Source organism: Tympanuchus pallidicinctus, unplaced genomic scaffold (genome assembly GCF_026119805.1).
Source record: "Tympanuchus pallidicinctus isolate F22 unplaced genomic scaffold, pur_lepc_1.0 scaffold26, whole genome shotgun sequence".
NCBI lineage: Eukaryota > Metazoa > Chordata > Aves > Galliformes > Phasianidae > Tympanuchus > Tympanuchus pallidicinctus.
The window spans coordinates 977,113-1,002,500 of record NW_026294743.1 but is presented as its reverse complement, the minus strand read 5'-3'; the positions used below and the strand labels follow the sequence as shown (position 1 = coordinate 1,002,500).

Sequence of the window (25,388 nt, the reverse complement as noted above, 5' to 3'; positions counted from 1 at the left end):
ATTGCTCTCCCAGGAGCATAATAAATCTGTAAACAAGGGTACTAGGGCACATTAGTGCATGCCTCAGTTCTCCTCCATGTTCTCCAGAGCATCCAAAGGGTGACAGAACATGTGTCCAAAACGCGGCAGGGGTTGAAAGCTTGTGTCACAGGGGTTAGAAGAAGAGGAATCTTTTAATAACTAGGGATACTCAGAAGGGCTAACAGGCATGTAACAAAACAATGGAAATAGATGCAAACATGGAAAGTCCTCACCATTATTTGTAACACAAACCAATAAAATAAAAAAAATTTTTGATATTCAAACCCCTTTGTATACAGAATGCCTGAAGGGAAAAAGGATATCTCTCAGGGTGAAAAACCTGTCCTTCTTCTTACAATACAGAGAGTGTGCAAAAGACTACCCTTTGTAAAAAGCAGACCATGAGCATCATTTTAACAGCTACTTAAGCCAACATAAATCCACCCTGCTGCAGTACCACAATCCCTGGTCAAACACACACTATACCAAAATCATCTCGCACTAGCACAAACCCCAGGTGACCATGGACAGAAAACTATTCTCAGGCAGCTAAGCCAGATGAAAAACAACTATTTGTTAGGGGTGGAAGATTCATTTTTGAGTGAATCAGATCAGGTACTGCAGGCAAGGCAGTAAGTAGTTGTAAGCTGAATTTTACTGTCTACTCCCCACACAATTGTAACACAAACAAAACAGGAATTCCAAATGATCAAGACTGTATAATGCCCCACTTATTTCTCTCCCACTACTTACAGCAACTTTCCTTACTGATAGGATGTGGCAAAATATGTATTCACAATAATAATTAAAGATGGAATCGCTAACACTGAATACTAAGGAACTGTCTAAATAATAGCATATTCACACTGGTAAATTCAATGAGAAGTATGTCAGGATGTAAGATGTTTGTATGCGTCTTTGTCTCTATATACGGAGCTGAAAATTGCAAAATGATGTACACTTTCTTTTTAAATGGCACTAGAACTTGGTAATTAATTATAAAGACCGTACGAGTACGAAGAGAGTAACAAAACTTTCAACAGGTCTTAAGGCACCCAGAATATCTGTTTTCTATTGCTGCCTAATATTTTAACCACTGCAAGGTGGAAGAGGAAGTTTAAGGGCCACAGAAGGTTATGCATGGTACTCTAACTGTATTTTTCTGTGCAATCTACAATGCTCCCATACAAATAAAAAACACTTCCTTGGTGAAATAACCACTGCCCTTTCAACAGCATAAAGCAAGTAACTCCTAAGCAGGCAGTTTCACTATAGTGACTTTCTGCCCTCCCCTAGAGACCATAGAGAGAAATTTCCCAAGTGCTGTAGAGAGAAAAACACAAATAGCTTACCAAAAGAAGATCAAATCAGTCTTGTAAGAAGGAAGTGAGCTGTCCTGAGCTTCTGTGACTTATCCTAATTTACACTCTGAGTTGGTGTAACAACCCATCCATTTTGCTTAAGGAATACAACTGGGTCCAGAAGAAAAGGGATATGTGCTGAAAGATGCCTATGGTCAAAGACTGACAAGATGTGCCTTACTGAGAAAATTGCTATTTATACAGAAAAGTGGCCAGCAAGGCCTTTCAGGTACAACTCTGAATGAAGAATGATTCACTTTAAAACAGAATTAAATCTCATCCCGTGATCCGGAATATGCTACATATGAACAAACATAAGGCTCTTGTACACAGATAGTGACAAAAGACATCCCTATTTTACCTGTGTATGCATAAACAAATACTGAAAGGCTTTTATTAAAGTCAAGGCTTGAAAACACATCATTTACTCTGTGTATAAATTTACAAGAACAAATTATTTGCAAATACTTGTCAGATCTGGATAAATGTTTAAGATCCACCCTCGCATTTTTTCACTAGGCTACCTTCTTTCTGTAGTAAGGCATAAATTTTCTTTTAAATATACTGCACAGTAGTAAACACTGCTCGTGAATATAAGATTTATAGCACATTAATAAAATCATACCGGTGCACTGGCCTTAAACATATGAGGCACACAATTTAAGTTCTCATGACTACCTCAAAAGAGACTGAGTAGCCGCACAGCATTTTTTAATCTACAGAATATTTACACCTCCATATCATTCATCTCCTACCTGTATCTAATTGTTTATTTTCTCCAGTACAGAACAAACTTCTGAAAGATTAACATTATGCTGAGGGACTGATATTTAGTAGATAAATTCAGAGTGGTTAAAAAAAGCAAAACAGTGCCTACCTACAAGCAACAAGAGAGCACAGGATCTTAGTGCTTATCCCACATTAAAGAGAAATAAGAACATTGAAGGTAAAATATAATACCTAAAAACAGTGCAAGAGAGATAAAAAGCAGAGCCATAAAAACACCTACAATCCAGACTCTAAGAAGCAACAGCTTTTTATCTGCAAATACCTAGGTAGATTCCCTTGGAAAACAAATGCCTATGCCAAAATATACAAGTACTTTAGTCCAGAGGTAGTCAAGAATTTCTGAACTGTCATTTCTGCATACACCTACCAATTCAGTGCTGAAATTTCCCATCAGTGAAATTGCTGTATGTCAATTCAAGCCTACATTGTTCGTAAAAAACTCTAAATTTTTGATCAGTCAAACAATACTATGTGGAAAATGGGTTCCAAATTAGTTTTAAAGAAGAACGAAATTTTTACACAGATAAACAAAAGAAGGAATTTGGAAAAAAAAAAAAAAAAAAAAAAGTTATGCTTTTGACTGTTTAATTTAATTTTGGATGTTACATTAATTATCACTATTATTACCACCATACACCCAGAAAGTGCCAGGTGACTTTAAGCCAAATATCAAAATAAAATAAAATACTTAAACAGACACAGTTTGATTTTAATACTATTAGCTTTTACACTTTTCTTGAAGTTTTGACTTTTTGCCTTATTCCAAAGACAACTGGAAAAAAAACTCAAAATTATAGTAAGAAAATGCTTTCCTCCCAATTCTTTGAACAATTTAGTATAAATTACTAAAATAAGTTATTGTGGATTTGAATCAGGTGAGATTAAAAACCAGACCAAGAGTATGGGAGGCAAATCTTTAATCTGCATTGCCAGAGCTTTGCAAATGGGACAAGTTTTCCAGAAGTGAACAACTGAAAATCCCTCGATACAGGAAAAATCTTACACTCTTACAAATCAAAGCCAACACTATCACAATTTCACCAGCTCTTCCTACCTGCCTCAAACATAAGGCTAATCACAGATATATTTGAGATGGATAAAGTAAGTTAGCACATGCTTCTCTGATCAACTTTTGTTTTGGAATAGTCATTACAAGCCAGAAAAAGCTGTGCTCTCTTGCACTAAATGCTGAGCAAGAGTACTTTTCTACTTCAACTTGTTTCCCCAGAGAAGATCGATTTTTTCCTACATCCATAAGCACTAGTCACCTTGCATGCTCTAACACGAAAATAATGGGAAAATCAGCAAAAGTTATAACTCTAGAATACCTGGCATGCAGAAATCACATTTACACACCTGAAATCATTACTCAAAAGGTAACTTAGTCAAAAATTGATACACGTTTTTAATCTACTAAGACACCAAGGCAAAGAACATTCCCAGTAACTCAGAAAAACCACTTTCAGGCTCACATTTCAATATGGGACAACAGAAACCAGTCCTAGCACAGCAGGAGGAAGTTGAAGGTTTCTATCCTGCTTGGTATGTAACAGCTGTGAGAAGGGGGGGGGGCTACCAGGTAGGTCATTTATCATTTACCTCTATTTAATTCACCTGAGAAAAAGAATGGCAGGAACACTAGTCTGAGGAATAGGAGAAAGGAATACTCTGGTCAGTGAAAAAATTGTTATGCTAATGGCTAACAGAAACCAGTTAGGAAAAGTATCTTCCTAAGTAGTTTCCACGAAACTTGCTCCAGAGAGCAAGTCATTGCATGATCAGCAAAAGATAACTAAGCAGAAGAAAACATATTTCAGTGGGCAGTTGAGGAGTAGAAAACGTGCCAAATCCATTCAGCCCAGTGCAGAAATAAAGTTTGTAATGAATCCTAAAATTCTAGCGCACACTGTCAACATAATTTGTGATAGGTAGGAAGACACCACATCTAGACACGAAGTTTGAAGACACAAGCAATCTAGAGGACTCTAAATTTATATAAGAGAATTAATCCTCAATAAAAAAATCTTTGAATGTCGTCCTGTGATGCAGATGACACAGAATGCAACAGTTCCCCGGTATCATCATAAAATAAATAAAAACATAATAAAGACAATTCACTCTCCCTTTAAGTGTTATCTTCCCAAAGACTTGGAAAGTTGTTCACAGGAACAAAAGTAGATTAAGCCATTCTTGTACAACAAGAAAGCTACCAAACAAAACTAAGAATGTACAAGGTATCTTAATACACACTGCAACACGAAGACAAAACTAAAACCTGGAGTTCCAATGTTTCTCAGTTTTAATTTAAACAACATACATACATTTTAGCATCCACAACCCCACGTCACATTTTACTAACAAGTACAGCCTGTTGAACATCAATGATGTTTTCAGATTGGTAGAAAACAACAAAGGGAAAACAATGGATATCTCAACAAAGCAAAAAGCTGTTCAATGTAGGCATTAATTTGTAGAACGTTAGCAGTGACTTCAAATGATATTCTATATTCTGAGGCCTCCTAAAAACCACAACCTCAATGTTAATGTTCTATCTTATACAGATGAATACTTTCCAAAATTCTTATGTACACCACATACTATATTTATTTACTTACATCCATTACTTTTAAATAATAACTAACTCTTTTGAAGAAAGAAAATAAGTTTTACACAATTGTACGGCATCTAGCAAATTAATTCCTGGCTTAGTTGGCACAATCCTGATGTAATCATTAAATAAAAGTGACAGTAATGCTACTTTCCATGTGGTAGTTAATGTCTGTAATATACTGCATTCCTATTGATCCTGTTATGAACTTGAGGAAGAGGCTCCTACTTAGCAATGCCACAGTCTCCAAAAGATCTTACATTAAATTATTTAACATAGCCAAAATGTGGTAACTTTTCAGCCGGGTTTACTTACCAACATTCTTTATCATTAACATTATATTCACAATTGTATACGATATTTTACCATTTGCCATATTAAATGCAAAATGCCTTATTGCATTATTTCTAAGAGAGAACAGAAAAGGATTCTGATTTTTACAAGCTCACTTGCAGTATCTCTGGACACCTACATAGCAGAAATAATGGAAAGAGTATGCTAATTCATATTTCTAGTCATTTCTTTTTCTCAGATAGACTTGTTAGCTAATTTAATCAAATGACTGAAGGCTCTGGATTAGCAGAAGTTCTTTTCTTAAAATCTACATGAATTCATATCTAAGGGCACTCTAAAGTTTGTTCAGGATGCAAGATGACAAACACTCAAGATAATACACTTGTGATATCCTTCATTTCAGGAAAAGAAAAATTTAAACACAGGGAATAAAATGTCAGCTTTGGAGTTTCCGTGCCATAGAGTCAGGGGGGGTGTATTAATTTAAAAACAAATGTTTCAGGAAAATTATAGGCAGGTCAAATCACTATTCACCTTTTTTTTGGACAATACGAAAGATCAGTAACAACCTCAGATTTCAGGCAGACCAGGCTTTAATTGCCATGTTCTTTGACGGCCGTGTACTCATTTCATTTGGGCTTTTAAGAATTAAACAACTTGAATCTTCCTAACATACACACACTATTTTTAAACAGCACATCAGTCTAAAATGATTCTGTCACATGTTGCTTAAACTTCGTTCTAAAAATGTTTTAAGGTGGGTTTTTTCTTTCATACTTTTCTTGCAGTTTATTTGCAGTTAGACATTACTTCTGCCTTTAGAAATAATTTTTCTTTGTCAACTTCTTGAGGGGCTCAAACAAAATGCTGAATTGATCGTAACGTATTGCTAATGCCTGTAATGAGTTAATCATCCTCCTGCCAAATCTCTCCAAAAGTTGCACATAAGTAAACAGGCTGACAGACAACTGCTTCCAGACCAAGACTTCACAACTTATCGCCAATTTATACATAAAAAGTATTTTTGTGCCATCCTGCTGTCTTGCAGTTAACTTCAGAAGTTCCACTATAATCTACATTTAACTTGTAGATTTTTCTTTTCTTTTTTGAAACCACACACATTGTCTTTAAAAAAAGAAGCTGTCCTACAATTATTACCCTGCTGCTGGCCTATAGATTGTCAAAACGTACTGAACCCCTTCATTTTGTATTGGCTGTACGCATTAACCTTCTCACAGTAAGAAATTGTCTTTCAGATACCAACACTGTCAAGTATCTGTTTTCTTTTGCTTATAAATTACACACCGTTTCAAAGTACAGAGTGCTTCAAAAGGAAAGCAATAGTAGTATGAGATCTCAAAGAAATTTCTTAAAAAAGAAATTACTCCAGTATGCCTAAATCGATTATGTTCACAAGTTTGTGAATCTTTTGCTTTCCTTACCTTCAGCGTATTAAAAAATAGCATCTTCTTAAAGATTAAGAAGAAGATCAGACCAACTTGAAAGTATTTTGCATCAGGAATATGCCACTGATGTATTTTGTTGTTGGTTTTGTTTTGTTTTTTAATTCCATTATATTTGATCATGGAAAACGGCAGTTCTGCAAGCTTATTTTAAACCTCGGCAAACCCCAATTCTTGAGACTTTATTTACTAACACTGTTTATGCCTAAACTGCCTGAAAACAACTTGACAAATCTGACATTGCAAACAAAGAGCATACTTCCTGTTACAATATTGAATCTGGAACACCATCAATGTTTTGTTCAGCTTGCATAAGTCACAACTGATTGGACACAGTCCCTGTGGGCATGCCATTTCATCCAGACTGGACGGTTCATTAGTCATAATTACTATAACTGTACAGCAGAGACTGCAGTTTTATCTCATCATACATCTTTGATAAAGCTGCTTCCATTTCTGCTTCATCAGCAAGTGAAGTTACATTATTGGAGCTTTTATTTTCTAATCTGTGATTAACGTTGGCTGCACTACTTATGAAACGCGTACCAAAATTCAAAATAATGTAGAAAGTCAGGCCACGATATGACCACCACTTGAACTCTGTGTTAAAAATCATGCAGCTGTTATTGCTGCGCAGGAAGAATAGATTCCGAAATAACAGTTGCAAGGAAAATTTAACAAAGAAGATACCAACACAAACAGTTTATAAGAGAAGACTGTTGGTTTCCAATGTGAACCGTGACCTAATTTAGAAAAAGACACAATCCAATAACAGCTATAAATGAAGCTCTTAACAAACTGAATTTTAGATGTGTAAAAGCAGCACATGACAGCATTTCCTTGCTGTTGTGCTTGTTGGTTATTTTTATATCTTATCGTACGATAACGGGGAACACAAAGCCTGGTGGCACTATCTGAGTGTGCAGCGTGTACCCATGATAGGCCACATAAACAGTCATAATCGACAGTTACATGTAGGCACTGAGGCTGCAAAAATCCCAGAGTAATTAGTGTTGTCTGAATGCAATGACATCTGTTTTCTCATGGTTCTCTAGACTTGTCAGGCCAATAAGATGTATATGAAAAAATATGACAAGCATTGCAAATGCCCTTCTGAAAGGTCTCACTTTGGGAAAAGCTGAAGAAATGACACATGCCACCTCTTTTTTGCCAATATACCTAACAGCCAAAGCTTCAAGATTTGAAAAGGTCTTTTGAGTCATTTTGCATTTGGCTATGAAAGGTTTATTCAGAACACAGCACTGTGCTTATGAAAAAAAATACCACAGTGGTTTTTGTTCTTTAACAAGCTTTGTTAATGGAAGAGGAATAGAACGTGACTCCTGACCAGCGTGTGCTTACATGCTTGTGTCAGCTATGCCTTTTTTAATTTATTTTTTTTTTTAATTAAAGCAGCATTAGGTAGCACAGAATAGATTTGTGTGTATATATATCATACGCATGTGCATATACATATATAGAATACTTTTGCTTAAAGAGTGGAACAAGAACAGCTTCACAGCTGCGCTTTCTGGCACTGCAGAAACACTGCAGCCTTCCTGGCTGAAGCTTTTGTTTTAGGATTCACAACCTTTTACCTTAATAGTGCCTATCTCTCAGTTCTTTCTCTGGACAGTAGCAGTCTGTTTGAGCATGCGTTTTCTCCGAGAAATACATTAGTCATCATTAACAGAAGCACTGACACCAAGCCTAAGTGCCTCTCCACAATGACCAAGTGGCAATCATCTTTCTCTTACACTGTCATTGCTGATTAGGGTTTTCTTTCATGAAAATTTAATTTGTTGGCTTTCTGCAGCTCCTTTTTACATTTCTGCAATAACACAACATGCCAGCAACACTGAAAATGCAGTCAAAGGTACTGTAACTGCTTAGGAGGGAAGATAAGATTCCAACCGCTCAGCCTTACTCTTGCCTAGTTTAACATAAAGAACGGCCCTGCGAGACACCGTGGCTGCTGACAGAGGAAAAACTCCCATTGAATACCTAAGGCTCAAATCTCTTGGAACACCTTCTGTCCAAATAATTGAAAAATTTTTCATCTGGAAGACAGTTAGCCAGCCCATCTTCTGAAGCCTTGTTCAATAGGCAATGTAACAAGATCTAAACAGATTTTTATAACTAATTGCTTTTGTAACTGTGTCAAATATACAGGTACTCAGGTTTTTAGCTTATACAAACATTTATAAAAGGATTTCATAATCCTCTGATAAATTTCAGCCTCACTTCTTGGGTCTGCGTCAACACTGCTCTTGCAGTTAAAAGGCAGCCACAAAGAAATGGCTTTAGCTGCTGCAGGCAGCTAAAAAGTTTCAGGCATGTATGATGCTTTGCAGCTATTCAATATACACAGTCTCAGATTCCTGCTCTGTGTAACATTACAAACATTGTTAAACAAGATACCATAGCAATGAGTTATTTTAAGGAAGTTTTTCAAAACATTTACTCTTCTGCTTTATTTCAATTTGTTTAAAGATTTTTTTTTTTTAATTATAAGCATATGCTATTTTGTTAACATCTGTGCACAGCATAAAACCTGACTGAATTCCAACTTCTGAAAAAATGCAGATAACTTACATCCCTCGAGTAAAGTAACACTAGAAAACTCCAGGAGATTCAGATTAAGATACCTGAATTCATTTAGCTGGGTTTCCATACAGGTAGATTTAAAACCAAAACAAAGCAAACAAAAAAACCAAAACAACTTATTACCATTTTTAATCTCTGTCAGTATCTTTCAGACTTTAATTAAGCGTAAACCTCAAATATGGATCTAGCTCAATTAAATTCAGAAACCACTGCTATTAAAGTCCAAGTAATAAAAACTTTTTTCAGCTTCCTAAGGTATTAATACCCCACTACTGACTGAAAACAGCATCGGTAGTCAGAACGTAAAACAGTACTGACAGCACTTTGGATTTATAAGAAAGCTTCAGTATCTTTAAATAGTCTCCACATATGAAATTTAAGAAGAGGAAACTAGGAATTAAAAGCGGATTTGGAGCAGCAGACGGCGATTGTTGCACTGCCGCGGCACTATAACCTTGATTAAATGCAGAGCAATGCTAAAGTAAAAACAAAGCCCTGCCATGGAAACCCAAATTAACTACTGAAGCAGACCCCTGATGCAGTAAGCCGGCATTCTGAGCCATTCCACTTGATCTCAAGAAAAACTTTCACCCTCTGGGAAGCGTGGAGGCAAGGCCAGGCGCCTGATGGGCCTTGCTCCCGCGCCCGCATGGTCCCTCGCACAGATGCGGGCGGTGGGCTCCTCCCTCTGCACCCTCGTCAAGTTCAAGTACAGAAGTTTAGCTCGTTGACTCCCCCCTCCACCTCCAAGTCACTTGTCAGGAAAAGGTTGGGCGATTTATCGACCACCGCTGGATGCATACTGTCAGTGCTGAAGGAAATATGAGCGGGGGCTGTCGCTACTGTTCTGGAGCTCATTGATAATGACATACCTGCCTCTGTCACCCATTACCCATACTACAAACTACTTAGACCTAACTGAAAAATCAATAGCCTACTTGCACTGGTTCCTGTGGCTGCCTCCTTTGATTGTCAGCTCCTGTCTAGGGTCAGCACTTACATGAAAGGGGCTGTGACTGCCTGATGCTTTCAGGACAACCTAACGATATGAAACTAGCCAACAGAACAGTAAATTCTGTCCCCTGCCCTCCTCATCAATTAGGCTTTGACTAGGCTTGCCTGTAGAAACCTGACCTTTTAAGTTTAGGTGAATATGGAACTAGCTGAACACACCATTGCCCTCAGCGCTGAGCCAGGAAATCCGCTGACAGGTTAAACAAAACAGAAGGTTGTAACTGTCATAATTTGCATTGCACTTTCACGCCAACAAGGGTGTTATCAGTGGGGGCAAGCCCTGGAACACACAGCGCCAGCACCCGAAGTCACTCTCCTCATAAATTTTCAAGCGCAGGGAGATAAAACATAAATTCACAAATGACCCTGCATTTCAGTCCTACTTTCTTTCAAGTTCGCACTCTGGCAACCCACACCAGACACATACGCAGTTGCCCTCTGTAGCTGTGCTGGCACTCGAGCGCCACTTAGAAGGGGCTTCCGAGTTAGACGGCGGGTGAGGGAAAGTTACCTGCTCATGCCTTGTAAAGACTCACTTCTTCTCTGTTGAGTATTTACATGCATAAGCACCAACCATAACTGCAGGATATAGGTGTGCACACTGTCTTTCAGAGCGGCAGGTAAGTATAGATACTCTAAAAATCTCTGGAGAGCCCTTCTGAGCAGTATTCATTCACACATCCTGGTTCTTGGAAGGCTGTTAGCAATGTCAGAACATCACCGTGGCCACAGGTAAGCGATAAACGTTACATTTTAATGTATCTTCCCTCCTTAAAGAACGCTGACAACCATGACGCAAAGAACTAAAGCATGAAATCTCAGATGTAAAATGAAGGCTGAACTATTTCCTGAAGTGGAATACAATAGCTTTAGTAACTACGCACAGATCAGGATGCCTTGCTCCTCCTTTCCCACAAAACAAATTAAAAACTTTATTTAAAACAAATGAAAACACTTCTAAATACTCTCATTAGTGCTTTCTTTTAGAAGTAACATTAATTCTTACGCGCTGATGGCTTAACCCCTTTTTGAGCCCACCTTTCTGTTGGCCTACCATCCCCAATACAAGCATTTCAGGGAAATACAGACAGCACGTGTGATCAAAACTGTTTATCCTATTTGAATACTGGAGCTTCTTCATACTCTGACAGTACAAGCTCAACTACAACTTTTTTGAAACTCTGTGAACTCTAGGAATTTTAAATGCTCTTTATTCAGCACACACAGTAATTTTTAATGTAAATATACAAGCAAGATTTGGAGCTATAATTTACCTGAAGCTTTTTACCCTGCAGTTGAACCTTCCTAACTCCTGCATCCATAATGTCCTTCTCACAGAAAAGCATGCAGAGTCAGATACAAGAATGAGCTCTTGTGTAAATAAATGATAGAACTGCTTCTGTATGGGTTTCAGATCTTAACATTCAGTTGCAAATCTTGAAATACTCTTGGAAGCTACTTTTCTAAACACATTTTCAATACATGTCAGCCGCTGTATTTATCTTATTTCAACTGCACATTTAAAAATCAGAACTGAGAAAGGAAAACAGCTGAATTACACAAAGGCTTTTTTTTTCATGAAAGCTTCAGATAATATATTTTACTGCAAAAATATTTGGTGTCTCTCAACACTCAGTTTTCAAAATAAATGCAAAGCAGAAGAAATGCAGCGAAAACCGCTTGAAAATAAGCATAGAAGTCTACGAAAACACTGTTAAATAAACAGAACAGCAGTTAGAATTAATATTGCATTCCAAACAAACTACAGAGCAAATGCTAGTTAAAAATGGGAGACCTAATTGAGTCTGGATGGACCCCTTTACAGACCTAATGCAATGATTAACTATGCATCTGGTAGCATGTCAAGTCCTTTTTGTGTGCCTATCTGATAGTGAAGTGAAAGGGCATGGACAGTGTCCAGTCCCAGCAAGCAAATCATTTGGAAGCAGTCATAGACATAGATCAAAGATTTTTCACTCTATCCAAAGTCTATTTAAACCCAGCTACCCAGCCCCTTGTTGCAGACAAAACCAGTTAGAAAATAAGAAAGACTCCTTGGGATCCAAAGATAATAAAGGAAGATAGAAGGAGAAAATGAAGAAAAGAAACAGACTGGCAGAACCTTGATTTCCATAGGCCAAGACAGCTGTTTTACATCCCGGTTTTATTTCAGATGCTTAAGGAAAAGTAACAATTTCCATCCCTTAGATCACCAAATATTATTTCAATTAAACTATGCAGATGGCTTCTATACATTACTTGAACCGACACAGTTTCCCCTTCCCAGCTACAGAAGAGAGCATGTAGGACTATTCTGTGCACAGGTTTTTATCTAATCCACAAGAAAACTAAAAAGAGAGCAGCATATTCTCAAGGAGTATATAAATAAAATATGCACAGCAAGATATAAAATAGGAATAGCTAAGATTTGATTCTCTCATTAGTATAAGTAGCAACAAACCCCCTGCAATGGTTACATAATAGCAATAGGCTACTTTTGTGCCAGCACAATACTTCAAAGGATGAAAGTTTAGTATCATGAAGTACAACAAGCAGAAAAACAGACAGCTCTAATTCTGCGTTTAAATTGAAAAATATTTGAATAAGGCAACGATTATGAGACTGTTCAAACAGGAAACATAAAAAAATAATGAATAAATAAGTTACATTTAAGTAAAACTTGCATGCCTTTTCTACCATAACCATCTTCCACCAAAAACAAAATCATCTTTACATACTAGGAGAGGGGAGAAGCGGGGGGAGAAGTAGAAACAAAAAAAGTGACTCGATATATTGCATGCTGGTCAGCCGTGCTACTGAGAAGATTGAGCCCCCTCTGACCCTCCTCGCACAGCCCTCTTTCCCTTTATGATCTGCACTGATGGGCGCCTGCTAAGGGGTTGCTGCCTGTAGCATGGCTCAGGAGTACAGTATGTTACATTGCCACTTGGGGAAGTACTTCTAAAAGTGTTAACGTATGAATGAGAAGGTTCCACTTCTGGAGCTAGAAACAGAAAATTTTTAATTTTAATTTAAGAATTTTATTAGAGAAGCCTAGATTAAATAGTAAAGATCCTTCTCAAGCAAACGAGTGTTACTGAATCCAGCTGAGAATCAAGCTGGCAAAATCCCAGGATGTTTCACGCTCTCATACTTTTTAAAATGGGCATAATTAACATAACTGATCAGTTACTGTAAATAACAACCAGTCAACACATTGAATTAGGTTAATTCTGCTGGATAAAACAGCATATACCAACAGTATGCAACCACACCCAAACAAAATAAACAGAACAGAAGGGTCCCAAGAAGTTTTTAAAGAAGTAAATGCTACAAAAGCATTAGATATGTTCTTCTATGGTGCACTTGTTTGATTTTCTCTGATTGTCAACTGAGTGCAAACTTATAAAACTCTGTTTAGAAGCTAAAGTAATCTTGCAGCTAAAAGTCACAGCTATTCTTCGAGACAAAAGAGAAGCAACCTGCAATTCAAGATTCGAAGCAACAGAGAAAGCCTTCAATAGGGATCATGGTTAAACACCAGATGATGACATCCACATTTCAGGGAAAGGAAAATTGAGTTCCTTAGAGGGGTAGTTGGAGCCTTCCCCTTTCACCGCTCCAGAAAGGAAGCAAAGGGAGACTTAGAAACATGTATAAATTATTTCATTATCATACCATCCAATCTCTGCGTAAAAAACAAGTACAAGATTTGTATAGTACTCTTTGCTGATGGGACGCATTAATGACATCTGCCGAATGGAAAACATCTTCTCTCCCTCAGTGCACGCTATCAGCTAACTTCATAAACACAGCTCTTAACAGAATCAGCAGACAGCAAAGCCAAGCCATGCCTTTAAACAAAAAAAGGTACATACTGCACGCTACTGAACGTAAACAGAATTTTAACCATCAAACCCATGGCAGCCTTTACTGTAACCATTAACCTGGTTTTGCTGCAAAGAAACACAACATGCATTACTGAATCATTTCTTCTCAAATCCATACATTCCCTGCAGCAGTTCAAGCTCCATCAGCAGTGCAGGAATGTATGAAAATGACAGGCAAAGGGCACTAGCTCTTTTCCCATACTGTTCTTCTATAAATGGAAGCAGAGCTCTACAAAGTGCTTAAAGCTGAGAATGTTTGAAGACTGATCCCCAGCAAAAAAATACCACAATGTTAGGATCCACGAGCAGATTAATTAGCGTGTTTTACCACAAACCTGCATCCCTTAGCAGACAGGACAGGAAAGGAAAGCAGCTATTGGGAAATCATGGAGCACTGGCTGGGTCTTGTCTACAAAGCTGCCATGAACAAAACAAATGAGTACACATTCATATTTCATGTCACATTCATAAAAACACTTATTATCCCTTTTGGGAGCACCTGTTCCTGCATTTGCTTTCCCCTTTCCACTCAGGGGAGAGGAGAGTGAAAAAAAGGTAAATTAGGCACAAACCCTTTAACAGTCTCACGATTTTGGTTAAACTTCGAATTGACTTTAAAATTAAATGCTGTATCGGTACCATGTGAGAGAAAAACTTCAAAATACACCCTTTAGAATAAAAAGGGTCTGAAATACATAAAGCACGCTGCCGATAAGCTGGCTAGCCAAGCAAAAGCAAGCATGCCACAGCGTAACACAATAAAAAACGTGCGTGCTTCCTGCTGAAACTCCCATTTGTTTTCCAGTTTTCTTCTCGTTTTGTCGGTTTGCCTTTTTGTTTTAAGGCTCGATAAAACGCACAGCATCCTCTCTCGAATCGAAACGGGATAAAATCAAAAGGTGCTCGCACATTTCCCGACCGCCGCCGGCTGCCACTCCGCAGCCCCGTCTGCCCGCAGGAGCGCTGCCACGTGCGGGCCCGCAGCGGAGGAGGCGCCGAGGGGCAGCGCGCTGCTCCCCCCGCACGAGTCCCTCGCAGCTCCGTTTCCAGCAGCCCTCGCTAACAAAACGCTATTGCTGCAGGCAGCGGCGTGCCGACGTCGGCGTTGCCTAAACCAAACAAACACCATGTTTAACAGTCAAATAAAACGTCCCGCAGCCTCCCTAATGAATTTGTCAAGGACCATCAGATCACCTCCGCCCCTGCCTCATTAACTCAAGTATGATGAGACGGATTATAACGGGAGAATGCAGATCAATCGCTCTGAAGGCTTCAAGTGCCTTTTAGCCCTGAGAGTCCCTCTCCGCGCTCCTTCATCCAACGCAGCACGGTGTTCCCCGCCGCCGGAGGGGCTGCCGCTCCGTACGGTGCACCATCGAGGAGCGCTGACGGACTTCCGCGCCAGTGTCCATAAAGGCAATGGGGAGAAGGGCTCTTCGACTTCAGCTCCTCCAATACCGTTCCTTTCAATTATTCATCCCGGCGAGAGCAAATTCCGCAACAGCCGAAGCCAATCTTAATGCGGCGCGGCCGCAATCGCCCAGAGAAAGGCTTCACGTGCATTATTTGCTGGAAGTGTTTAAGTTTATTGCTCAAATGATGTTTCTAATTAGCGCCGGGGCAATAAATTAAAGTCGGCTTTTGTTTAGCTGATTTATTATTTACTAGCGCTTCAACCTCAGACGGGAAAATTGGTAATGAATCGTTTTAAATCTGTGCGCCGGTAACGCTTTACCATCGGCCACCTTAGCGGGGGGGCGGCCGCCTCGGCTCTATTTTTGCCCTGAAAATAGGCACCCGCGTCCTCCCATCCCCGTCCGACCCGGCGTCTGCCAGCTCCGCCGCTCCTCCCGCCCATCCTGGCCGACGGTACCACGGCCCTCCTCGCCGCTCCTTGAGGCGGCTCTACCCGGAGCCGCCCCAGGCCGTTCTCCCTCCCGCCGGGCACCTGCCGGCCCTGCCGAGAGTCGGTGTCCCAGCCGCAGCGCCGTGATGTAATGCCCGAAGCGTGCGGCTCGTCGGTGACAGCGCCCCGAGCAGCACCGGCGCCGGGCACGTCCATACTTACTACACCCAGCGTGCCGTTGTACGGCCGGCGTAAGACATGTTTCTAATTTAAACGCACGCGGCAAACAGACGGCGATATTTTATTTAGTAAAATCAGACATCCACAACGAAAAGCAAAAAAGAAGAGGACGCAGAGCGAGCCGAGACCCCGCACGGAGCGCACGGCGTGCAAACGGCCGCGGCCTCGCTCCCGGCGCACCGGGGATCCGCCGGGCCCGCCGCAGGGGGGAACACACAGCCCGGTGAGCAGCGGTGAGAAGGGGGCGGACGTCACCTCTCCTCACATCGGGAGCCTGTAGGGAAAAGAGTTCGTTTTGCTCCGGCGTTCCATGAACGCCCACTCGCTGCCTTTCTGCACCGCCGCGACACTGGTGCGATTATACATCCAAACCATTCGGAGCTCTCAGTAACACAAACTCGCATAAAACACAGTTTCTTTTTCTAATAACTCCATCTTCCACTTCAGAAAGATGAGCGCAACTTTACTAAGCGAATTTATCACCGTTAACGGGCCCGCGGCGCGCCACCCCGCCCCGGCCACTCTCCCACTTTCCCCGCTAAGCCCGATACCGGCGCCGGGACATTTACAGCAGCGCGGTCCTCTCCCCCCCCTCCTTCCGCCTCACGCACGCCGCCGGAGCTCCGGCACCCGGCGCCCCCGGGCCGCGAGCTGCCGGTGCCCGGCCCCAGGCCGCGGCCGTGCGCGTCGCCGTACCCGCGCCCCCCGCGCCCCTCCCGCCGGTCCCGCTCCGGCCGCGCCCGGTGCTACGATTGGCCGCGCCGCTGACAGCTCGGCGGCGATTGTAGGAGACGCGCTCCGCCCCTCCGCCGCGGCCGGGGCCCATTCATAAAGTAACCACGGCGCCAGCGCGTCCAGAGCAGCGCGGATACGCGGAGAAGGAGGAGGAGGAGGAGGAGAGGCGCGGACAGAGAGAGCCGCGGCGCGCACAGCCAGGGGTGGGGAGGGGGAGGAGAAGCGCTCCCGGGCATACCGCACCGCCCTCCTCCCGCCCGGGATAACACAGTGTGTGCAAAGAAAAACAAACCCCAACAATCCGTGCCGAGCCGCAAGACGGGGATGAGCGAACGCAGAGCGGGCGCACAACTCTGCGAGTAACGATCGCGGGAGCCGCGCAGCTCCAGGGCCAGAAGGGCGCTCGGCGGCATCCGGCAGCGGCGAGGCACGCACCGAGAACGGACCGAGGGCGGCGGCCGGAGGGGGCTCGCTCGGCGCTCGGGGCACCGCACGCCTTTCTCCTCCTCCTCCTCCTCCTCCTGCTCTCGTCCCGCAGGCGGTGCCAAACTTCGCCGCCGACCGGCGTTTCTGCGGGGAACTCCTGCGCGACTTCGCTCGGGCTCTTTCGATTCCATGAACTGCTGAAGCGGCCGTGCAGCGGCGCGGGGGGGCGGGCGGCCGAGCGCAGCGGCAGCATCGACCTCCCGGCCCCCGCCGCCCCCGGGCCGGGGCAGCGCCGGGCCGCGCCGCTTTGTGCCGCCGCCTCCTCCTCCTCCTCCGACCCGCGCTGCCGCCGTCCGCCCGGCGGGGGCGGGGGTGCCCGAGCCGGCCGCTGCCCTCCGCCAAGCTGCAGCCCCCACTAAAGCATTGGATCCCTCAACGTACTGCGAGAGCCCGGTGTACAGCCCGGACCTGTGCCCCAACATGATCGCCGCCCAGGCCAAGCTGGTGTACCAGCTCAACAAGTACTACACGGAGCGCTGCCAGGCACGCAAGGCGGCCATCGCTAAGACCATCCGCGAGGTGTGCAAGGTGGTGTCGGATGTGCTGAAGGAGGTGGAGGTGCAGGAGCCGCGCTTCATCAGCTCGCTGAGCGAGATCGACGCCCGCTACGAGGGGCTGGAGGTGATCTCGCCCACCGAGTTCGAGGTGGTGCTCTACCTCAACCAAATGGGCGTCTTCAACTTCGTGGACGACGGCTCCCTGCCGGGTTGTGCCGTGCTCAAGCTGAGCGACGGCCGCAAGCGCAGCATGTCGCTCTGGGTGGAGTTCATCACAGCCTCGGGCTACCTGTCGGCGCGCAAGATCCGCTCCCGCTTCCAGACGCTGGTGGCCCAGGCCGTGGACAAGTGCAGCTACCGCGACGTGGTGAAGATGATCGCGGATACGAGCGAGGTGAAGCTGCGCATCCGCGAGCGCTACGTGGTGCAGATCACACCCGCCTTCAAGTGCACAGGCATCTGGCCGCGCAGCGCGGCGCAGTGGCCCATGCCACACATCCCCTGGCCCGGCCCCAACCGTGTGGCCGAGGTGAAGGCAGAGGGCTTCAACCTGCTCTCCAAGGAGTGCTACTCGCTGACGGGCAAACAGAGCTCGGCCGAGAGTGACGCCTGGGTGCTGCAGTTCGGCGAGGCCGAGAACCGGCTGCTGATGGGCGGCTGCCGCAACAAGTGCCTCTCGGTGCTCAAGACGCTGCGGGACCGGCACCTGGAGCTGCCCGGGCAGCCGCTCAACAACTACCACATGAAGACGCTGCTGCTGTACGAGTGCGAGAAGCACCCGAGGGAGACCGACTGGGACGAGGCGTGCCTGGGCGACCGCCTCAACGGCATCCTGCTACAGCTCATCTCCTGCCTGCAGTGCCGCCGCTGCCCGCACTACTTCCTGCCCAACCTCGACCTCTTTCAGGGCAAGCCCCACTCGGCCCTAGAGAGCGCCGCCAAACAGACCTGGAGGCTGGCCCGGGAGATCCTCACCAATCCCAAAAGCCTCGACAAACTATAGGGCCGGCGCCCGGGCGCACGCCGCTCGCCCCCCGGTACCGCGGCGGCCACAGACTGCTACGGATCGGCGCCGCCCGCGGGGACGGCATCCCCGCCTCTCCTCCGCAAAGAGAAGCGCTCGGACTTTTGCCGCGGCCAAACGAAAGCCCAAAGGTACATTTTCCAATCCCTGTATAGTCCTTTTCTTACTCTCTCTCTCTCTCGTCTGCCTGAATGTTGTCACCAAGTGAAAAATTATTTAACTATATGTACAAATTGCCCTTTAAAAAAAAAAAAAGTTTTACCGATGTTAAAATGTGTTTCGGCGCCGAGGTCAGATGATGTGCTCCACCACTGACTTGTTGCAAATAGTAATAAAAACATCACTTTAACTTTAATTTTCGTGCATGGTTCTTAAGTTCGGGCCGGCAGGGCCCTTCCAAACCGCAGAAGCGACACTTAAAAAAACAAAACCCGAAGCCGGACGGCGGGACGCGCCCGGAGGCTGAACGCGAGCCCTCCGCTCGGCGCAGTCCCTCTGTTTCCCGTTAAAACGGGGCGCTGAGAAAACCCTTTGCTCCGCGTGCGAGCACTGCTGTACCGCGTTACGTTCCGTGTCTTTTCCCCTCCGTCCTGAGCCATGCCGAGCATCGCCCCGCGGCAGGCAGGCAGCCCGCCCGCGGCGTTTCGCTTTGCATCGCGCGCGCTCGTTTTCGCTTCCAGCTTCCTTTTTAATTCTTCTTCTTCTTTTTTTTTTTTTCTTTTTTTTTTCTTTTTTTTTTTTTTCCCCCCCACTAAACCTCGAGCGCTTGTATTTCGCTTTACAAACTCCCCGTGCTAACGCGCCGTCCCGTTGGACGCGAAGTACGGAGCCACCCCGAACGGTGTCGGCGCCTTACCGCCCTGCTCACGCGGCGGCAGCGGCACCGATGGCTGTGGGTCTCCCCACGGGCTGACCGCTCGGGACGGGAGCTCCCGGGACACCCTGCGCCGTGCCCTCCACCCACAGCTTAACTTCCCCGCCTTGGAAACGATTGCAGCGTTTTTCACCGTTAACGGCGCCGTCGTTAGCTGTCCCGCTCCCCCCCCTTCCCCACCCCGACGGGCTTCCGAGCCGATTTTCAGCGTTTAGTACAAGCTTCGGCATCCCTCGGAGGGGAGGCGAAAGGCAACCTCTCGCTCCGAAACGCCGCTTCCGTTTCTTTGCGGTGGGACCGCAAAGAAACGGCCGTTCCCATTCGAAGCGAGAAAACGAACGAAGCGAGAGGCGCGGGCAGCGCGGCGGGGCCGGGAGGGACGCGGTGCAGCCCCACCGCCCCCCGGCTCACCTGGCGGAGCGGCCGTTTCTGTGGGAAAACAGCCCTGATCTGAGCGGCACTCGTAGCATCGCCAGCGCGGCGCTCGTTCCGCACCCTGTCACACTGTTTTCTTTGTGGTACTTTGGACAAACAGACACGTACCTTAAATTTAGCTAACGGACGAAGCCTCGTTAATTAAGGGCGCCTTCTGAGCTACTCTGCTTAAGGGTTTTGAGTTTTAGGGACGTACTTCCAGGCACCGCGATCCAAGCGGAGGGTGGGGCAGGGAGGTGTTAACGCTTAAAAGCGAGTTGCATCGGAAGCTCATCGCAATTTCAACTCAAAATTCACACCGTTTCTTTTTAGCCCTCCTCTCCCGAAAAGAGATATTAAGATATATATTTTTAAAGCTTTCCTCTGGAAGTAGCATCACAAATAGAACGTAAGATATGTGTAGCCCATGCTCCACATAACCGACTCCTTTTCTAAGAAACTAAAGAAAATGTCTCGGATGCAGAATGAAAAACAGTCAGACTATAAGAGAGCTCTGCCCGCGGGCAGGGAAACAGCCACTCCCAACGATTAGAAAACGGGAGAAAAGAAAGCCAGCTCAATGTGGCCACATCCCCACAAAACAGGTCACAAAAACGAGGAGAGTTCTTATCTCTGCTGAAGTGCAGAGAGCCGCAGAGCCAGAAGGTTTTTATGGTGCCAGTACAAGGCACGGCACAACAATGAAGATGGAGGATCAACTTGTCCTCACATTTTATATTGAGACGTTCCCTACCGTTACATATTTTTAAAAGTACTATGGCAATAGGAAGCATATCCAAATTTTAAGAGCTATTTCACAAACTTTCACGATGTTTCAGGACCAGAAAAAAGTTAAATTCCATTTATGGTACAATATAAAATCACTCTTTGAGCTGCAGTTTTCTATGAGCGATTAGCTGGAAAGGTTGGAGAGCGTTTTTTACAAACTAAATGCTTTCCTTGATAGCATTCAATGATCCCAGCTTTCAGAGCACATTTAATACAGATGAGAGCCATTTACTCCACAGGAACTGAGACCCGAAGCACTGCTTAACACACAGGGCGCTGCCGACAGATCAGCACAAACCCACTATGTCTTCCGGTGACTTTCTTTCCTTCACCAAGAAATTACCATCACGCTTAATAATAAGCAGATATTTTAAAGACCAGCAGACATCAATGTGCTTAATGTGGATACAAGAATATCTGCTAGTAACATGCCGCGCTTTTCAAGCGCTGCTGCGAGGCTGCATAGACCTTATTATGTCAGAATATACTGCCCCCAAAATTGCAATTTTACTGAAAGGTTTCTCTTTCTAAACAAACTCCGACCATCAAGTAGCTCAGAGCAAGTAAAGCTTGTGAAAATTAACAAGTCAGTTCCAGAACGTACTTTTAAGAGGGCAATTAAGTTTTCTGCTTAGGCACCATAAATAGTAACAGGCCCTGTAAAATCTGTTATATAATGATACAATGCTGAAGCACTGAAAACTTAAGAGCACAGGGGGTTAAGCACGATGTTATGCTGGCGTTATGTGAAAAGAGGAAAGTAAAGCAAAGCATTTGGGCTAACGGGCTGGCTGGACTTTCCTGTGTTCACACAGGCCTGCATTCAAGATGTCTTTATTTCAGATGCCTCCCTGGAGCTTTATTCGCAGCAAGCTAATTAACATTCAAGTAGGGTCGAATTGTGGGAGGGGGAGAATAGGGAGGAGAGGAGGTGTCGCTCAGGAGAAGTTTGCTAACATATATGGTCAGTCACAAACTTCCTAAAGCAGGAGCACTGAGGACCAACAGAGGTAAAGGGAGTAGAATGAAGAATTAAAGGGCTCGGGTAATTTGTCATCTTCTCTCAGAGCTCAGGGTCAATGATCTCTTACCTTCGGGTCGATTTTCTTAAAACTGGGATCTTCTTCATCCACCTCGAAGTAGAGCTCGGAAAGAGTGATGGACAGAGTGCCTTTCACGACCACCGAGGGTGCCACCAGCTGAGCTGGCGCACTCAGGGCAACTGGACCTGCCAAAGAGTACAAACACCAAACACTGTCACCATCACTTGTTTTTCAAACCCGGAATATGAAAATAAATAAAACAAAGATCATAGCCCTTCCTAAAAAAAACAGGAATCTTTTTATCCCAGAAGGGAACATATGTAATAGATTTACAGTTTCCCTGTTCTGCGCAAAGTTGAAGCTGCTACAATTGCAAACTGATGCATATATTACAGATGCCAGAGCTGCCTTTAGCATGGCAAGACATGGTTTTCACTCAGACATTTTCTTTTTGAGAAACTTCGGCGGTTGCATTATTTCTGTTGTATGCAATACAGGGAGCGCACACACCAACACTTGAAATCTTACTGTCAGATGTGTTCTGTAGCTACTGGAGAGTTTCCATAGCTTTCTACAAAGATGAAGAAAGCAGTCAAGGCTCGAAATTGTCTGATTGTGAAGTGCTCCCTCATGGATGACAGAAATCTAAGTTACACAGCCTTACAGAGCCTACAGTAAAATGTTTTAAAGATGCTTTTGATTTCACATTAAATATTTTTCAAGGATTCCGTAAAGCATTAGTGTAGCTCGGGGACTATGGGAGTAAACAGCTGGAGGGTAGGTTTCTAACTGAATGAATTTTTATTGGAATGATCACATCTCCACAGGGCTTATCATAGGGACAAATCAGACGACCACTGAAAACAATAGGTTAGGCACAGATCTGACAATACAGGAGCTGTTATATAAACTAACACACGCAGAAAGAAAATAAGTTAGGTTTGTCATTTAGCTGATTATGAGGTAAGGAAATGAAGGTTCTCGGTTGCAGTATTATCTGGCTTTAATAAAGCAGGTAAAGATAAGAAAGTGACACGGACAATTTTGTTTTAATAAAGCATCTAAAAATGAGGTACACACGTTCAGGTAATCAACGTGAGAATTACTGACAAAAAATTCAGATGAACTGTCATTTCCGTCAATTGTTAGGAGGGCGATGGTCCTTAATCTCACATCAATCTCAATGTGTGCCACTAGGACAAAAGAAGAGATGCTCTGCTGAGATCAGAGCAGCTTTGCCCTCTATTCCCAATGTACAAATACATTGTGTTTGCAGATGGGCATGAGATAGCTGCAGAACTGCCATGATTTCCCAAAGCTCACCCCCACAAATGGATGAAATAAGCAGCTATGTGTTCTTTTGCTGTCTCCCTTTGCCCTCTGTACATTAGCATGTAATCCAGAGGAGAAATAACATTTTTTCAATCACCCTCAGACATTCAATTACAGGGCAAGCAGACAGCTGCAGAAGCTAGGGCAGCCCAGGTCCTGCAGAAGACCCCTGACAATTTCCACTTCATTTCTAACCCACACCACTTTATTAGTGAGGATTACTTCTTAATCCTATTGCCATTGTCAAGATTATATAATTAAACTCCCCTTTCACCTCTATTACTGTATGAATGTATTACTAGAAGCAATGAATATATAATAAAAGAGAAGGAAACAGAGAAAGCTGTTGAGAAGAAAGCTCATGGTAGAAAGGAAGGAAAAGGAGATTCACATACATTAAAGGCTATTATTCTCCTGCTTCTTTCTTTTCCTTCACGTTCCTACCCCAACTGGTTTCTTTTACTATTATTATGCTGTGTTTTTACATCTGCTTTTAAATATTAAAGAGTGGAAAGCAGTTCAGACAAGGGATGAGCAAATTGACAATAATCACTTCCAATAATTTCATTAAACTATCAGAATGTAAGCTCATCATATCAGATTCTCAGGAAACTATCCAAGAAACATTTTTCTCTAAAGAAAATGAGCAAGGGATACCAGCTGAGAAAGAAGAACAGAGAGAAATTTGTATAGTTGAGTAATCCCATGCCCCTCAAATAACATTGAAGACACTCTGTAACCCCCAGTCCCCAAACCTAGGAAGTTACTGTTTACATTCTGAACTGTACAGAATGGACTCCTTCCACTTGGATTGCAACATCAGCAAAGGCTGCATGAAAGTTGGTCAAATTCATCAAGCTCAAGGAACTGAAGTACTGTTTTAATTTTTCTTCCAGGAAAAGTGAAGTCAAATACGGGTATGGTGGAGAAGGGGCTCAATCTGGGGGGGTGACCAGGGACTTAAAGGAGTTAAATCCAGTGATTGTGTAGATCCTTCAAATGTGAGTAAATAATTCATATTTGAAATTGTACAAACGAGGGGGGGGGAATAGAAGCTCTCCAAAGCCTTTAATTACAAACTTGCCTAATACTTGCCTAATTGCCCACGGGGCCTTATGTTTTGAGGAGTGTAACAAGGTCAAAAATAAAAGAAGCTCTTGGCTGAGTAGAGCTGCTTTTTCTAAAGAAGGTTTCCTAGAACACAGGCAACTGCTGCTGCAAGGCAGATGGCTATAAAAATCGGAGAAAGAAAATGCACAGCTCTCCTCAAGTAAATCCCCAGCATCAGATGTGTACAGAAAAATGATGTTAATGATTCATTTATGGGCAGGAACAACGTATGGGTGTGCATGGCAAAGTATTATTTGCTGCGGAGCTGCTGAGACGAGAACTTAGGCATTAAGGAGGCTGAGCAGAAACCAGATAGCTGCAGTTACCTGTTAGGTTCTCCACTTCTCTCTCCTCAATGAATGACGTGATATCATCGTCGCCTTCCAAGAGAATCTCACTTTCTGAGTTCTGATTTCCTAAGGCTTGGCTCTTGATAGACTGCTTTCCCTTAACAAGTATATCTTCGTCGGGAGCTGCAACGAGAAAGGCACAGCGCTCTGTCAGCTCTCAGAGACAAAGCAGTACGGCGCTGTGGTTTTTCGTACAAAAATGCAAGTTCAGAAAAGAAAACGCAGTTTGGGACAACCTGTGGGAAGTAGCTGCCTTAATCCCCTAATGTTAGGACACAACTAGTTTTAATCCTATTAAGCCTACTCAAAATTACCAGCAGCTCTCCTCAGCGGCTAACTGCGCCGCAAGCGTTGAAGGCAGCGCAGGGGCACCTACAAGCGGCTCTTCCTCGCGGCTGCCGGTCAGACTCCGAGCCCCGCTCCGTCTCGGCGGCGGCGGCGCACGGCGCCGCTTCCCCGCACGCTCCGGGAGGGCACCGGGGGAGGCGGCGGGACGGCTCTCCTCGCGTCCCCGGCGGGAGGCCGAGGAGGACGGCCGCGTGCACCTGCCCTCAGGAGGAGCGGGCACCGTCGGCGGCGCCGCGAGGCAGGCAGGAGCGGG

The 25,388-nt window shown here is 44.1% G+C and overlaps 2 protein-coding genes across 5 annotated transcripts in view; one reads left to right on the top strand and one right to left on the bottom strand.

Moving 5' to 3' along the window:
* Positions 1 to 25,388, bottom strand: part of LRBA (LPS responsive beige-like anchor protein) — a 363,075-nt gene that overhangs the window by 141,388 nt on the left and 196,299 nt on the right. For all 4 annotated transcript variants that reach the window (XM_052690432.1, XM_052690429.1, XM_052690431.1 and 1 more), the window contains exons 39-40: positions 24,764 to 24,910; positions 22,044 to 22,180 (exon numbers count right to left, since the gene is read on the bottom strand). In XM_052690432.1, coding sequence (XP_052546392.1) covers positions 22,044 to 22,180; positions 24,764 to 24,910 — 284 coding nt within the window. The remainder of the gene's footprint in view (positions 1 to 22,043; positions 22,181 to 24,763; positions 24,911 to 25,388) is intronic.
* Positions 17,659 to 19,230, top strand: MAB21L2 (mab-21 like 2). The gene has a single exon (XM_052690436.1). The coding sequence runs from the start codon at positions 17,775 to 17,777 to the stop codon at positions 18,852 to 18,854; it is 1,080 nt and encodes a 359-aa protein (XP_052546396.1). The 5' UTR covers positions 17,659 to 17,774; the 3' UTR covers positions 18,855 to 19,230.